At 63.8% G+C, this 13,770-nt stretch overlaps 2 protein-coding genes across 5 annotated transcripts; both read right to left on the bottom strand.

The window, feature by feature from the left end:
- Positions 1-1,871: 1,871 nt before the first annotated feature.
- On the bottom strand, positions 1,872-4,026 carry DNLZ (DNL-type zinc finger). Its single transcript, XM_025475817.3, has 3 exons — positions 3,667-4,026; positions 2,793-2,932; positions 1,872-2,125 (listed from the first exon to the last, which is right to left on the bottom strand). The coding sequence occupies exons 1-3, from the start codon at positions 3,871-3,873 to the stop codon at positions 1,957-1,959; spliced, it is 516 nt and encodes a 171-aa protein (XP_025331602.1). The 5' UTR covers positions 3,874-4,026; the 3' UTR covers positions 1,872-1,956.
- Positions 4,027-4,077: 51 nt separating this feature from the next.
- On the bottom strand, positions 4,078-13,644 carry CARD9 (caspase recruitment domain family member 9). Of its 4 annotated transcripts, none has more exons than XM_049114342.1 (13): positions 12,143-13,626; positions 10,669-10,887; positions 10,310-10,447; positions 9,562-9,866; positions 9,305-9,484; positions 8,962-9,105; positions 8,551-8,676; positions 6,689-6,763; positions 6,141-6,182; positions 5,938-5,983; positions 4,766-4,842; positions 4,355-4,431; positions 4,078-4,271 (listed from the first exon to the last, which is right to left on the bottom strand). In XM_049114342.1, exons 2-13 carry the CDS (start codon positions 10,850-10,852, stop codon positions 4,172-4,174), a joined length of 1,494 nt encoding a protein of 497 aa, XP_048970299.1. In that variant the 5' UTR covers positions 10,853-10,887; positions 12,143-13,626; the 3' UTR covers positions 4,078-4,171. The 4 variants fall into 4 exon arrangements, 3 of the variants coding, with proteins under 3 accessions (XP_048970299.1, XP_025331593.1, XP_025331592.1); XM_025475808.3 differs by having other exon boundaries at positions 6,572-6,763; positions 10,669-10,866; positions 12,143-13,624; XM_025475807.3 differs by having other exon boundaries at positions 6,572-6,763; positions 12,143-13,620.
- Between the last annotated feature and the right edge of the window lie 126 nt (positions 13,645-13,770).

Below are 13,770 nucleotides of genomic sequence, written 5' to 3'. Positions count from 1 at the left end.
GCAATGGCGCCAGCCAGCCACTTGGTGGCAGGTTGGGACCCTTGTTCACCTGGCTGTGGCGTCTATCCTGACTGGGCAAAGTCACAGGTGGTCCAGGTGCCCACTCGCCTTTCCAGTCCCGAGTCCTCCCCAGTTAGAGCTGTGGCCCACCCACCCAGGACGTGCTTGGGGCCACAGAGCAAAGGAGGTGCAGAGTGCCCATGACCTCACACCCTGAGCCCTGCTGGCTGAGGAGAGCAATGGAGCCATCTTCAAAGAGGGGAAGTTGGTGTGGGGAGGACACCCCCAAGCAGAGACCCCCAACCCCAGAGCTGTGTCCCCAGAGGCATGGTGCAGCATCCGGGAACTGGGCGAGGCAGGAGGCGTCACTTCACTCCTTGTGACTGGCTGCATGGTAGGGTGGTAGTGGGGGAGACCCCTGAGGTGAGGGTGGCACGAGGAGGACAAGACAGGTGGGAAGGGAGTCTGCAGGGAGGAGCTGCAGTCAGGGCACACCTGCCCAGCGAGACCCTCCAGGGCTCCCCACCCAACCGTTCTTGGCGCTCTGAGAAGCCTCCACAGCAAGTACCACGGGGTGCCACGCTCCTTCTTGGTGGTTGCCCTGGGAAGCCACAGTGTGAGCCATCCTTGCCGCTCTGAGGGCAGGGGCTGCCCCTCACTGGCTGGCACCTGGCCATGGGGTACACTCAAGGGCAAAGCTATGACTGTCTCTAGGGCCTGGCCCTGCGCAGGGCCGTCCCTCCAGGGTCAGCAGGGCCTGGACGTCCAGCATCAGGATCAGGAACTATAAGACGTGGTCTTCCACCCCAGGCCTGGTTCCCTACCTGCACCATTGCGTCAGCAGGACCCCAACCCCAGGGGGACAGGGAGTCAGCGGCGAGGGCCCAGCCCTGCCTCCTGGGGCCATGGGGAGGGGCAGGCTCAGCCTCCAGGCCGACAGCCTCTGCCAGCAGCTCCGGAGGCTCCGGGGGAGATAATAGATGGTTGTTTGCCAGGGGACAGACAGGGGGTAATCGAGTCACCGCACACGCTGCCAACACCCCCGAGAACGTGTTGCAGCTCAGGGCACCGATGCAGGGCAGCTGTCAGCTGGCATCCTGCTGGATCCTCGAGGCCATGGCTGGTGATGAATGGTGAAGGTCACACTCAGGAAATACACGCGCTCCCATAAACACAGGAACATCCTGAGGAGGCCGTCAAACAAGGCTGGGAGACAAACCACACGCCCCGTGGGGGCGGGGGGGAGGGCACCACATGGGGCACTTAGCACCCGTGAGTCCCACCCCTGCCCCATCATGGCCACCTGCCCCGCGGCGGCCACAGCGAGCAGCCCAATGCCCCGACTCTGAGGCCGGCCACCAAGGGTCAGGGCTGAGGTGGGCACTGGGGCCAGTCTGTCTGGGTGTCGGGGTGGCAGGTGGCACAGGAGGAAGGAGAATCTGTAGGACCTCCCTGTGTCTGGCCAGAGGACCAGGACCCATGGTGGGTGCTGTGCCCACCCCCAAAAGGACAGTGGCTGAGTGGCCATCCCTTCTGGCAGAGCACATCCAAGCCACCCCCACCCGTTCCAAGCCTTGTCTTCCCGCCCCTACACCTGACAGGCCGCCACCATTAGTGTCTTCATGTGATGGGAAGGCAGCTTCAGAGGAGCTGAGGGACCTGCCCAGGGCCCCTGGTCACAGCCAGGAGGGGCTCAGGCCCCCAGCAGCCTCTTCCCACAGACACAGCCGGCAAGTCTGGGCTGGTCCTTTGTGCGGAGGGGCAGTGGAGGGGCAGCGGAGGACCAAGGTCCTGCAGCACCCGCAGGTGGTTCCTGGGACTCATTCTGATTCCAGAACCAGGGACAACAAGAAGGCCCCAGACCCACCATCTCCAGGTGATGTGTTTATTGATAGAAAACAGGCCAGCCTGGGAGGGTCCCAGTCCGAAGCATCTTCTGGAAGGCAGGAGATGGGGTCAGCTGGGCTCGGTCTTGCCAGGATGAGTGGGATCCTGGTCCTCACCCCCTTCTGGAGCAGGAGGGGATTTGGGGTTCCCTGCAGCTGCTAAAACCAGCTCTAAGGCCCCGTCGCCAGCCACTCGGCACACCTTCTCCCCTCTGGCTGCCAGGATTTCTTCAATATTCCTGAGAGAGAAGGAGGTGTTGTGACACTCCCAGCCCTTGGTCCTTCAAGGGCACCCCAGGGCGCCCAGGCCAGGCTGGAGCCAGGAAAGCAGGTCCCCACACTGGCGGCCCCCACATGCTGACCCTTCAGAGCCCCCAGAGGCAGCTGCTATCTGTCCCCAACCCGTTCTCAAGTAGAACAGCCACTCAGGAGCCCGGGTGAACTCCGGACCACGGCCCCAATTGCTGTCCACAGGAGGGGTGCACACTGCCCCCCACACCTTCAATCTGGCCTGAGAAGGCGAATGATGCACCAGAACCCTGCCTGGACTCTGGCACCCCACACATCTGCATGGAGACAGAGCCGCCAGAGTGGACGAGGGTCACTGGTGCAGGAGTCAGGCCAGCGTGGGGGACCCTGGGGCCCAACATGGCTGCTGGCTGTGATGGCAGAAGGCGGCTGCCAAGCAGGACCACAGGGGCCTGGTCCCAGCCCTGCCCGGCATCTGTGGTTTCCCCAAAACTCAAACGTAACAACCCCTGCTGTACCGGGAAGGCCGTGGGGAAGGCAGGCTCCTCGAGCCTCCCGACAGCAAGGGGGCCCCAGCGGAAGAGGGGTGGGGCCCGACCCCGCAGGCCTGTCCCCTCACCCTCCCCAGGGGGCTTCACCCTCCCCAGGGGGCCTCACCTCTTGCCATCCAGGTCCGAGAACCAGCCCAGGTTGTCGGCGATGACGTGGTGCTTCTGGCAGCCGGGGCAGGTCACGATGACCACGCCCCGGTGATAGGCCAGTTTGGAGATGCGCTTGGAGGACCGGCTCCCACACACCTGAGGGACACCCGCAGCCCAGGTGACGCCTGGACCCGCCCCCGGGAAGACCCCGCCCCCTCTGGGGAGTGATTCCACCCCGGGGCAGGGCCTGCTCTTCCTGAGACAACCCACCTGTGTTCCAGCCCCGCCCCTTGGTAGCCCCTCCTCCCGCCCTGGGGGCAGCCCCACCCCTCCCCGGAAAAGGCCCCGCCCCCAGCCATAGCCCCACCCCTCTCCAGGAAAGGCCCCGCCCCCAGACATAGCCCCACCCTCTCCCGGAAAGGCCCCGCCCCCAGCCATAGCCCCACCCCCTCCCGGAAAGGCCCCGCCCCCAGACATAGCCCCACCCCCTCCCGGAAAGGCCCCGCCCCCAGCCATAGCCCCACCCCTCTCCAGGAAAGGCCCCGCCCCCAGACATAGCCCCACCCTCTCCCGGAAAGGCCCCGCCCCCAGCCATAGCCCCACCCCTCTCCAGGAAAGGCCCCGCCCCCAGACATAGCCCCACCCCCTCCCGGAAAGGCCCCGCCCCCAGCCATAGCCCCACCCTCTCCCGGAAAGGCCCCGCCCCCCAGCCATAGCACCACCCCTCTCCCGGAAAGGCCCCGCCCCCAGCCATAGCCCCACTCCTCTCCCGAAAAAGCCCCGCCCCCGGGCAGCCCCACCCCTCCATACTGTCAGCGCACGCGGCACCGCTGCCCGCCGCGCCGGCCAACCCGAATGCGGAACCAGCTTCGCACCCGTTGCGCGCTCACCTTACAAGTGTAGACAAGCTGGTAATGTGCGGCCCCGGGCGCCGGCTCCGAGCTGAAGCACCGCCAGCCCCAGAGCCCCGCCCCGGCCCGCCTTCTCCCCGCGGCCTCCGGGCCGCCCCTGCGTCCCCACAGCCACCTCAGGGCGGGTTCCCGGGGGCGCACGCGGCTCAGTAGCGGCGGCACGCGGCTCAGCGCAGCCCGCAGCATCCCGCCCTCCGACCTCGGCCGCGCCGCCCCGCCCCGCGCCGCCGAAGCCGCCCCGCCGCCATCTTGGAAGCGGGCACGGAACGTAATCGGCCCTTTCCGGCTGCGGTCCGCCGACTGGCCGGCTGTGTTCTGCTGCCCCCTGGAGGCGGGAGGTGCGCGCGCGGCCGGGGGTGCACATGGGAGCGAAGTCAGCGGAGGCGGCGGTGGCGGGACCGCGGTGGTTTATTATGCATTTCTGACACTGCTGCCCGCGTCCGCCCCGCGCACACCGAGCACGCCCGCCGGCGCGCCGGGCCGGCTAGGAGCCCTCGGTGTCCGTGTTGTCGCTGCCCGTGGTGTTCTCCCAGTCCACCTCGCCCTGCCTCGAGCAGTGCTGCATCTTCCGGAGGGCGCGCTTCCTGCAGGGGCGAGCGCGTGTCCGCGGGGCCGCCCACCCCGGACAGCCCGCCCCCTGCCCCGCCCGCCCGGCCCGGGGCCGCACCTGCGGTAGTTCTCGAAGCTCTCCTTGAGGCGTCTCCGCTCCTTCTCTGGGGGCTCCCCGCCGCTCAGGCCTGCGCCCTGGGGGAGGAGCGAGGCTCAGGCTCCGGGGGGCGGGGGGCGGGGGGCGGACCCGGACCCACAGCCGGCTCCTAGGGTGCCCTGAGCGCAGCGCCCCCGCACGGAGGACTGGCCTTCCGCCGCTGCCCCGCCCTGGCCTCCCTCTGCAGGCAGCTCCGTGCAACAAGGGGCACTAGGCTCCTTGTTCCAAACAATGCCCCCCAGGAGCCAATGGCAGAGACCCTTGCCTTCATCCCCAGGCATCCAGGCTGCACAGACCCCCTTCCTGGGCTCAGTCACCCCGAGGCCTGTGTCAGGGGTGCCTAGGGCAGTGGGGACCCCAGGGAAGCCTTACGTTGGTGGTCAGTGGAAGCTGCTCCTCCTGCAGGGCCACAAACGATTGCTGTGGGCTGTCCTTGTTGGCCAGGCCTCCTAGAATGGAGAGTTGGGCCTGTGAGTCCTCCCCAGCTGCAGGGACCACACTTAGCATGGCCAACCCTGGCCACCGCCCCTCCCCTGAAGCTGGGGCCAGTCCTGCAACATCCCCTGGGTCCTTACTTGAACCCTAAAAGGGGACTGGGGTCAGGGACTCCCCCTAGGCAGCCAGAGGCTGCCAGAAGCCCACCAGGCACTGCCCCACCATCCAACTCAGCTCCTGGGTGGGGGCTGGGGCCCTGCAGCAGTTGGCAGCAGAACGTTCCAAGCTGCCAGCTCCCTAGAATTTGCCAGAGCCTGGACAGGCCCAGGGCTCAGGGCCCTCAGACAGAAGGTGCTCTGATGGGTTGGCTCCCCTAAGCTGGCCAAGAGAGGGGCTGGACATCCAGTCTCCACTGACATCATAGGGGGCTAGCACCTTCCCTTCCTCAGCCTCCGACCCTGAAGCCTGCCCCAGTTCCTTCAAGGGGCCATGCCACCCCTGGGTTGGGGCTCCCAGGGCCTTCCCCTACCACTCATTGCCTGAGGGGTCCTGCCTGCTTGTCCCCACGTTGGGGCTCTGTAGCCTGAAGCTCAGCCCCCTGCCTCTGCACTGGCTGTTCCTCTTTTGCTTCCTTTGGAGGCTGGCAGCAGGCCTGACACAGAGGAGGACTGTCTGGCTTTCCATGCCACCTTCAGAATGAGCCCTTCGATCCCTTGTCACCCCTCAGCACCCCCCAGGCCATGTTCCTGCCACCTCTGTGCCTGGCCCTGAGACAGCCCTGCTTTCCCCTCGTTGTACCTCCGACACTCACTGTTGGACTTCCCCTGCCCCCTGCCCAAGAGGAAGCTCAGGGAGAGCAGGATGCCTCAGCCCTGTATTCCTGAGCCCAGGGTGGGCTCTCAGCATCAGAGCTGGGGCACAGGCCCCACACACCTAGCTTGTTTGTTCATTGGGGAGCCTGAGGGCTCCTTGTCTCTCTCCAAGCCTCAATGTCCCCATCTGTAAAGTGGGGTTGTGAGAGATCCATGGGACAGGGCTATGCCCAGTCCAAGTACAGGAACAAGGAGGCCTCGGCTATCTCGTCCCTGAAAAGCTGCTCTGCTCCTCACCTTTGTCCGAGAGCTGGACGGCTTCCAGGTCCAGGGGGAGCGAGAGCTTCCGGGAGAGAAACGGGCATCAACGGCCTGGCAGGAAGTCCTTGCTCCAAGGACCAGGAGGCGGGCCAGCTGGGGCCCAGCTCCCAAAGGGGACTGGGGGGACAGTGGTCTGGCAGAGACTGTGGCCTGGAGCCCACCCTGGGGGGCGTACTCACCTCCTGAGAGTTCCTGGGTGAGCTGTCATCCAGGTCAGAGCTCTGTGGTCACAGAGAGGAGTCAGTCAGCAAACAGGAAACCCAGCCACCCCCAGGGTTGGCATAAGGTGGGGCACAGCGAGGGGTCCCAGGCCAGAACACCCCTCCCTCCTCCTCATGACACCCAAAGTGGCCTGCCAGGCCCTGAGATGTGCCACACCCCCAGGCTCCCCAGAAGGAGAGGGGGGCCTGGGAAAGGCTTGGGACCTGCCCAGGCCCCCCCGTGGAGCAATCTCCAAGCCAGGCCTGGCCCTGGGCTGACCAGCGTCCCTGCCTCTGGGCTCTGGTGTCTCGGGGACACGCTGGCATCTGAGGGCCTATCCTGTGTTCTACTGTGGCTGCATCTCTGACCAGCGGGCGCTACAAAGGCCCACAGCCCTTGGGAGGCCCACCAGCACGAGCATGTCCAGCTGCTGCCGCTTGAGCCTGCCCTCCAGAGCTAGCAGCTGGCCCTCGCGCTGGAACAGTTGCAGCTGCAGCTCGTCTGCCTTCTCTGCCAGCTCCCGGACCTGCTTCCGCAACGTGTCCTTCTCCTGCAGGCTCCGCGAGTGCTGTGCATGCAGCTCCTCCCGTGTGGCAATGGCCTGTGTGGACAGGATGGCTCAGGGTGGGCTGGGTGGCTGCTGGAGACCCCCAGGACCACCCCCGCCTCTCAGCACAACAGTTGAGAGCTTCCTGCAGGGAGTCTGCTTCTCCCTCTGCCTGTGTAGTGCTTGAGGGTTTGTGTAGTAATAACAGCTTCCAATGGGAGGTGGAGATGAAACCTCCAGCTCTGATCTCCGAGCCCTCCACCCCACCGCACATCCAGCCCGCGCTTCTACCCTCCACGGCACTTAGCGGTGGGATCAGGAATATGGCTGTTGGCAGCTGTGTTACATCCTTCATCACGGCTGTCCCTCTGGGGGACACGGCACACTGACCAGAGCACACCTGACGCAGCTCTGACCCATAGCCGGAGTCAGCCAGCTGCCTACGTGCCCAGGCCTGGAGCAGGGTGGCAGCTGCAAGCAGCCGGCCCCTGCCTGGAGGCCAACCCAGCCCTAGAGCCCTCGGCCCTCAATGGCCAGAACTTGAGGAATCACTGAGAATTGCCTTCCTTTCCTGTTGCCCACCAGGGACACCCGAAGAGAAGCCTACCCGTTCACCTGGGCTGCTGGGCCCCAGCATCCCTGGCTGGCAGCCTGCCTTTGGCGGCACAGCACCCTCCCTTCTTCTGCCTCCCCCAGGGAAGGTGGGAGCACTGCTTCCCTGCTCTTCCCTGCCTGTGGCCTCCAGGCAGCTCCCTGGCAACAGGGACCAGGCACCACACCCTGGCACCACGACCCTAGCACCGTGCTTTCTCTGCACACCGTCATCCCCACCAGAGGCATTCAGATGGGTAACTGCAAGGCTAGAGGCTCTGAGCAGGCTTCCAGTCCCTCCAGAGTGTTGCCAAAGCACCGACTGACACTGATCAGAAAAACCCTGGTGCTGACGAGAAAGAGGCCGCTTCTGCCTCCAGTTCCCAGGAGCACAGCCAGCCAAAGTGACAAGGGTTTGGGGTTTTTTGTTGTTTTGTTTTGTTTTTTAAATATTTAATTTATTTATTCATGAAAGACACAGAAAGAGGGGCAGAGACAAGCAGAGGGAGAAGCAGACTCCCTGCAGGGAGCCCTCAACTGTTGAGCCACCTAGGTGTCCCACCCAAGAGTTTTTTAAGTCAAAAAAGCTATTTTAAGGGTGCTTGGGTGGCTCTGTCAGTGGAGTGTCTGCCTTCAGCTCGGGTCATGATCCTGGGGTCCTGGAATGGAGCCCCGTGTTGAGCTCCTTGCTCGGCAGGGAGCCTGCTCCTCCCTCTCCTCCCCTCTCTTGCTCTGTTTCTCTATCAGATAAATAAATAAAATCTTTTTAAAAATTTCTGCTCAGGTTGTGATCTCAGGGTTGTGAGATTGAGCCCCACTCAGCGGGGAGTCTGCTTGAGGTTCCCTTTCCCTTTGACCCTCCCCACCATGTGCATGTGCTCCACCCCCGCCACCTCTCCATCTCAAATAAATAAATACATCTTAAAAAAAACACAAAACCAGAAACCCAAAATGCTGTTTGCCAAACAAGACGGCTCCCATTTTTGTAAGACAAAAATGAAACTGTATGTGCACTAGAAAGAATCTGAAGGCACGACCTGCCAGCAGGGCAGTTTTTCTGGCAGTGGGCTGGGGTGGCAGGGGACGGGAAGGGGTTACCCTCACGATTGTTCACGTTTTTTCAAGAGCTGATGACAGCCCTCCTGCAAAAGGGCAAGGCACCACAGTTGTGGGAATCCCCCCACCCCACCTGTGCCCTCACCCTGGGCTGCTCCTCGCCAGCATGAGGCAGGAAGCGGCGAGGTGCCTACCTGGTCCCTCTCGATGGCAACCTCCTCCATCTGCTGCAGGATGGCCTCGATGCGGTCCTTGTACATCTTGGAGTCCTTCCGTAGGGCTAGGCACTGCAGCTCGAACATCTCCTTCTCCTCCATGCACTACGGGAGCCAGCAGCTAGCCCCCACCGCCCATTCTGGCCCCTGCTCAGGCCCAGCTGACAGGGAGGCTGCTTGAGTCTCTGGGTCCCTGCCAACCCAAAGCCCGGGCCTGCCCATCCTGTAGGAGTGCAGGCCAGGAGTGGGGTGGGAGGCCAAGGCCCCGCACCTCCAGGAAGGGGTGAGGCAGGGCTGTGGATCCCAGGGGCTGCGTGAACACAGGGTGGTCCCTCAGCCCACCCAGCCTGGCTTGGCCCAGGCTCATGTCCACCGGCCCCAGCTGCGTACCCGGGCACGCAGGGCCTCCCCCTGCCGCAGGTCCTTGCGCAGAGAGAGGATGGTACTGGCTTGCTCCTGCTGGCCGCGCAGTGCCTGCCGCCAGTCCTCCTCCAGCACCTGGATGTAGGGGCTGCTCCTGTCTGGTTTCCCCTCCTGTGGGTGGTGAAGGGGAGAGTGGCAGGAAGGCAGCTAGACTCGAGGGGGCCCTGCTCTTGGCACCAGCATCCTGCCAGATCTTTCCAGCTCCCAAAAGTGCTTATCCCATTCGCACAGGAACCCACCTCTGGCCCCTGCCCTGGGCCCGCCCCACCCACGCGAGGCCCCCCCCGCTCCTGCCCTGGGCTCCCCTCACCTGCACTGTGGCCTCCAGCTCCTGTACGCGGGCCTGCAACAACGTCTTCTCCTGCTGCAGCTCCCACAGCAGCTCCTGGCTGGGCCGCTGCTCCATGGCATGCCTGAGCTTCAGCGTGTGCCTGCGCTCCACCCTGCAGTCGTCTTCTGCCTTCATGAGGCTGTGCTTGAGCCGCTCAATCTGTGAGGAGACACCATCAGCCGCCAGCCTCGCCCCGCACCTCTCCACCCCCAACCCGGCCTCAGGTGCCAGGACACCTCCAGCTGCAGGTCGCGGCTGCGCATGAGCGCAGCCCCCTTCTCCTCAATCTGGCGGGCCAAGCGCATGGCCAGGTCATAGTTCTCGTCCTTGCAGCGCTTGAGCTCGTGGCTGCCAGCTTCGCACTCCTCCTTGAGCCGCTGCACGCGCTCCTGGTGCTTGCGAAGCAGGCTGTCCTTCACCCGCAGCTCCTTGATGAGGTCGTCCTTGGAGCTGAGCAGCTGGCTCAGATCCTGTACCTTCCTCTGCAGCTTCAGCACCTCGCTCATCAGCAGCTGCGTCAGGCCTGACTCCCCGGATGCGTCTGCAGATGGCCAGGCCGCGTCAGAGGATCCCCTTCCGTGCTGCACCCCTTCCTGGGCCTCAGCCTTGAGGACCCACTCCGAGGCACACAGGGCCCGGCGCTGATGCTCCCCATGGAGGAAGCGGGCTGACCTCCTGACTTAACATCCCCACTGTCTTCCCACCCTCCAGGACAGCAGCAATGAGGCCAGGTACCTACCCTCCCTTCTCCTGTTATAAGGGCTGGTGGGCACCCAGTCCTTCCGGGAGCCAGGGCTTTGGTGGGGTCAGATGGAGGGGTTCTGTGCCCTCCTTGCATGGGTCCTCCTTTTCTCCACCAGAGAGAAGGCGCAGCATGGGGCCCCGCTGTTGGCACTCCCATGCAACCCTCACACTTCCTTTTGCCCCCAGTTTATCCATCAGGAGCTCAGCCATCCAGCCTGCCCATGGGGCCCCCTGCCTCACCGATGATCATGGAGAAGACGCGGGTGGGCTCCTTGCCCGTGACCTTCTTGTAGAGCTGGGGGTAGTACAGCTCCAGGCTCTCAAGGAAGGCCACATAGCCCTTGTGACCGGTCCGCTGCAGGATGTCCAGGAGCACTCCTGAAACCCACAGGGCCAGGCTGGGGCTGGCTGGGCTTGTGCACTGAGCTCCTATAGGCCCAGCCCAGGTCAAGATCTACCTGCTGCCCACGCACCCTTGCCCTCCCAGGGGTGTCTGCTGTGCATGGAAGCACCACGGCTCCCAGCAGACAGGACAGGGTGTGGGGTGCTGGGGAGCGCCCATTCCTGTGCTCAAAGCTCCCGGCTGAGGCAGCACTGACCCACTTTCCGCTTGCGGATGACCAGGTTGGGGTCACTGAGCACCTGCTCCTCATCATCGGGGTTCAGCACCTTGCATTGCCTCAGGTAGGGCGTGATGCGCGAGGGGTCGATGACGGAGATGAGCTTCACTCGGAAGCTCTCCAGGGTACTCCAGCACTGGTCTTCGTTCTCATAGTCTGACATGGTGGCGGCCACCGCTGCGATTGGTGGGAGAGCAGCTGGCAGGGACAGTTGCATGCTGGGCCCAGGGGAGTCCAGGACAGGTAGGTGTGAAGCCTCACCCGCCCTGGCCCTCCCTCCTCTGCGCTGGTGCTCTGACCGGGGCACCAGCTCAGCCAGGGCAGCCCTCCCGGCCTTCTCTAGACCCTGCAGCCACTCCCTCAGCAGGTGACCTGGGCTTTCTCTGTCCAAGTCACCCTGATAAGTGTGAGGGAAGATGTGGAGGCGCTTCAGGGACTGGCGGCATCTGAGAATACCCCCCCCCACACTGTGGCCTTGTTTTGGCCTCTGCACCCCCATCCCTAAAGCGTGAGTCTGGCAGACCACCACCTTGTACCCACTGGCAGGGCCTCCCTGGCAGGTACAGGGAGGTAGGCGCCCAGGCTGGGGAGGCACGCCTGGGGCATTGACCTGCCCACGTACACGCCAGCCTGTGCTGCTGTAGGACTTCCTCCTTCTTGGACATGGCTCCTGCTCAGGGCCTAGCCCCACCGCCTCCTCTCTTTCCGGCGGCTGGCTGGTGGTGCAACAGTGGCCCAGGCACCGGCTGGCTCAGGAAGGGCAGCTGTGGACCGCTGCACCAGGAGGGGCCCAGCTGCATTGGCATGGCCAGCACCCACGCCGCTCCTGCGCCCTCTGCAGACTCCTAGGGACCAGGCACCAGCCACCTCTGGGCTCCTCTCCCTGTTCCTGGGCACGCAGGGTGCCAGCTCCCTGACCAGGGCCATCCGTGTTGGGACTACCCACTGCTGCTCCCTTCCACTGGCGGGCACAGACCACGCTCGAGGCCTGGGCCAAACCAGGAGCCTCCTCCCAGTGGTGGGGACAGAGACCCTGACTTGCCACCTCAGACTGCCCTCAGCCAGCGTAGGAACTGTGGGCGGAGGTTTGCCACCCAGAGGAACTAGGCCATACTCCCAGAGACAGACGGCAGCAGGCAGGGCCTCTGGAGGAGCTTCCTGAACTTCCTGCAGCCCTTGGCCACACCATCCAGCCAGAGAGACACCAGCAACTCAGTGGATGGCCCTTGGAACGTTCAGCCCGCTTCCTGCCTTTCCCACCTACATCCACAGGTCCCACACCTGACCCCTGCCGCTAATTCCACCGAGCTGAACAAGCAGGTCTCAGGTGGCTGTGAAGGACAGGGCAGGAGTGGAGGCCCTGGGTGCTCTTCTGGGGTATGTGCCCCAGGAGCCCTGAGCAGAGAGATGGGTGTCTTCCTGGCCACCCTGAGAGGGCAGCCAACCAGCCTACCTCAGGGTCCTCGAGAGGCACCTGTGCAGTGGACACTGGTCAGCCCAGGCTGGCCTGATCCGATGAACAGGAGGTGCTGCTGGCAGCCCAGTGGAGCTCAGGAGGAAAAGCTGTGCACTTCCTGATGGTGCTGCTCAGCTCCACAGAGCCGGGAAGGTCCTCCCAGAGGGAGTGGGTCCTTGGGCCTGCCTTCTGATTCGCCCGCCTGGCAGGGCCCAAGAGGCGGGGCAGAGGGAAGTGGAAGTCCTGCTCAGAGGCCTGGAGGCCCACCCCTGGCATCCACTAAGTGGAAGTGTGAGCAAGGACCCTCCCCGGAGCTGGATGAGGCCAATGCACTGTCTAGTCCGCTCTGGCCTGAACGCAGGCTTCTGGAGGCTTCTCCACCAGGGGCTGGCTGGGAACCTGCAGCGTGGGCCCTCTGCAAAGTGCAGGAGATCCCAGGGCTTCAGGCCTAACTCTGGGATTTCAGCCAGATGCCCACACACACAGTAGGCCAGCCGGGCCTTGATCACATGAGGGCTGGTGTAGCGTCCAGAAGGCATGTGGCTGGAGACCCCACTGTGGCCTGTCCGTGCTTGCCCCACATGGCCACCGGCCCCTGCTACACTGCACACCCTATCCCTTCCTGGGAGTGTCTCCACTTAGCAACCTCTTTACTAGGACACTCGGGACTGTGACAGCAGGCTCCCAGGCCACTCATCATGGCCCCGCAAACCAGTTTCAGAAGGGCTGTTTCTGCCATCAGAGCTGGACCCAATAGCCAGGATAGCAGGCCTCCAGACCAGGGTCTGCCAGGAAACCCCCAGGCCAAGGCCTCACTGGCGCAGCTGGGCCGGTTGGTCCAAGTTGTTGGCTGCCAGGCTGAGGCAATTGCTAGGGAAAGGCCAGGATGGTCCTGAGCAGGGCTCCCAGCCCCACCTTCCCATGGCAGCTGCCTCTTGCCTGACAGGCTCCCCGCCTGTAGGCTCTCGGACCTCTGACCCTGGGTGGATGGAGGCTGCCATCGCGCTTCCAGAACAGCCAGTCCTGGGCCCTCCAGGAGCTATGACCAGCAGTGTTTCCCTGCTCTGCAAAAGCAAATTAATAAAGGGTGTCTCCCCCACGGGGGTGTTGGTAAGAATTCAATGACAGAAATGTTCTGTTCTCTGTATCAAAAGCCAGAAATCAATAACAAAAGGCTAACTGGAGAATCCCTAAACGTTTGAAAATAAAATAAGAGACCTCTAACTAGCCATAGGTCTAAAGGAGCCCCCAAGGAAAGCAGAAACGAGCTGAAAAAGCCCCAGGTGCAAACTGAAAAGCTAAGAGCTTGTGCATGAGGCTGCACGGTGGTGGGTCAGCCCCTGGTGGGTGGGTACAGCACCCCAGGGCATGCTCACACCTGGAGAGCACAGGCATGAAGCCTCTAGAACCAAGCACCTCAAAAGGCTGCACACCAAAGCCAAGGCTGTGCACCGCGTCCCTCAGAGCACCAAGGGTGCTGGGGCTTGGCCTCCCACCAAGAAGCAGCTGCTCAGGAGGAAGGCGATGCCGGCCTGGGGCCGCTGCGTGACTTGTGGGCAGGCGGGCAGCCGCTGGTTCCAGATGCCTGCCTGGGTCGGCGGTGTGGTCAGGAAGGCAGTGAGGCA

This window comes from Canis lupus, chromosome 9, assembly GCF_003254725.2.
Source record: "Canis lupus dingo isolate Sandy chromosome 9, ASM325472v2, whole genome shotgun sequence".
NCBI classification, from domain to species: domain Eukaryota; kingdom Metazoa; phylum Chordata; class Mammalia; order Carnivora; family Canidae; genus Canis; species Canis lupus.
The sequence above is the reverse complement of the archived record's forward strand: the minus strand, read 5'-3'. Positions and strand labels throughout refer to the sequence as shown.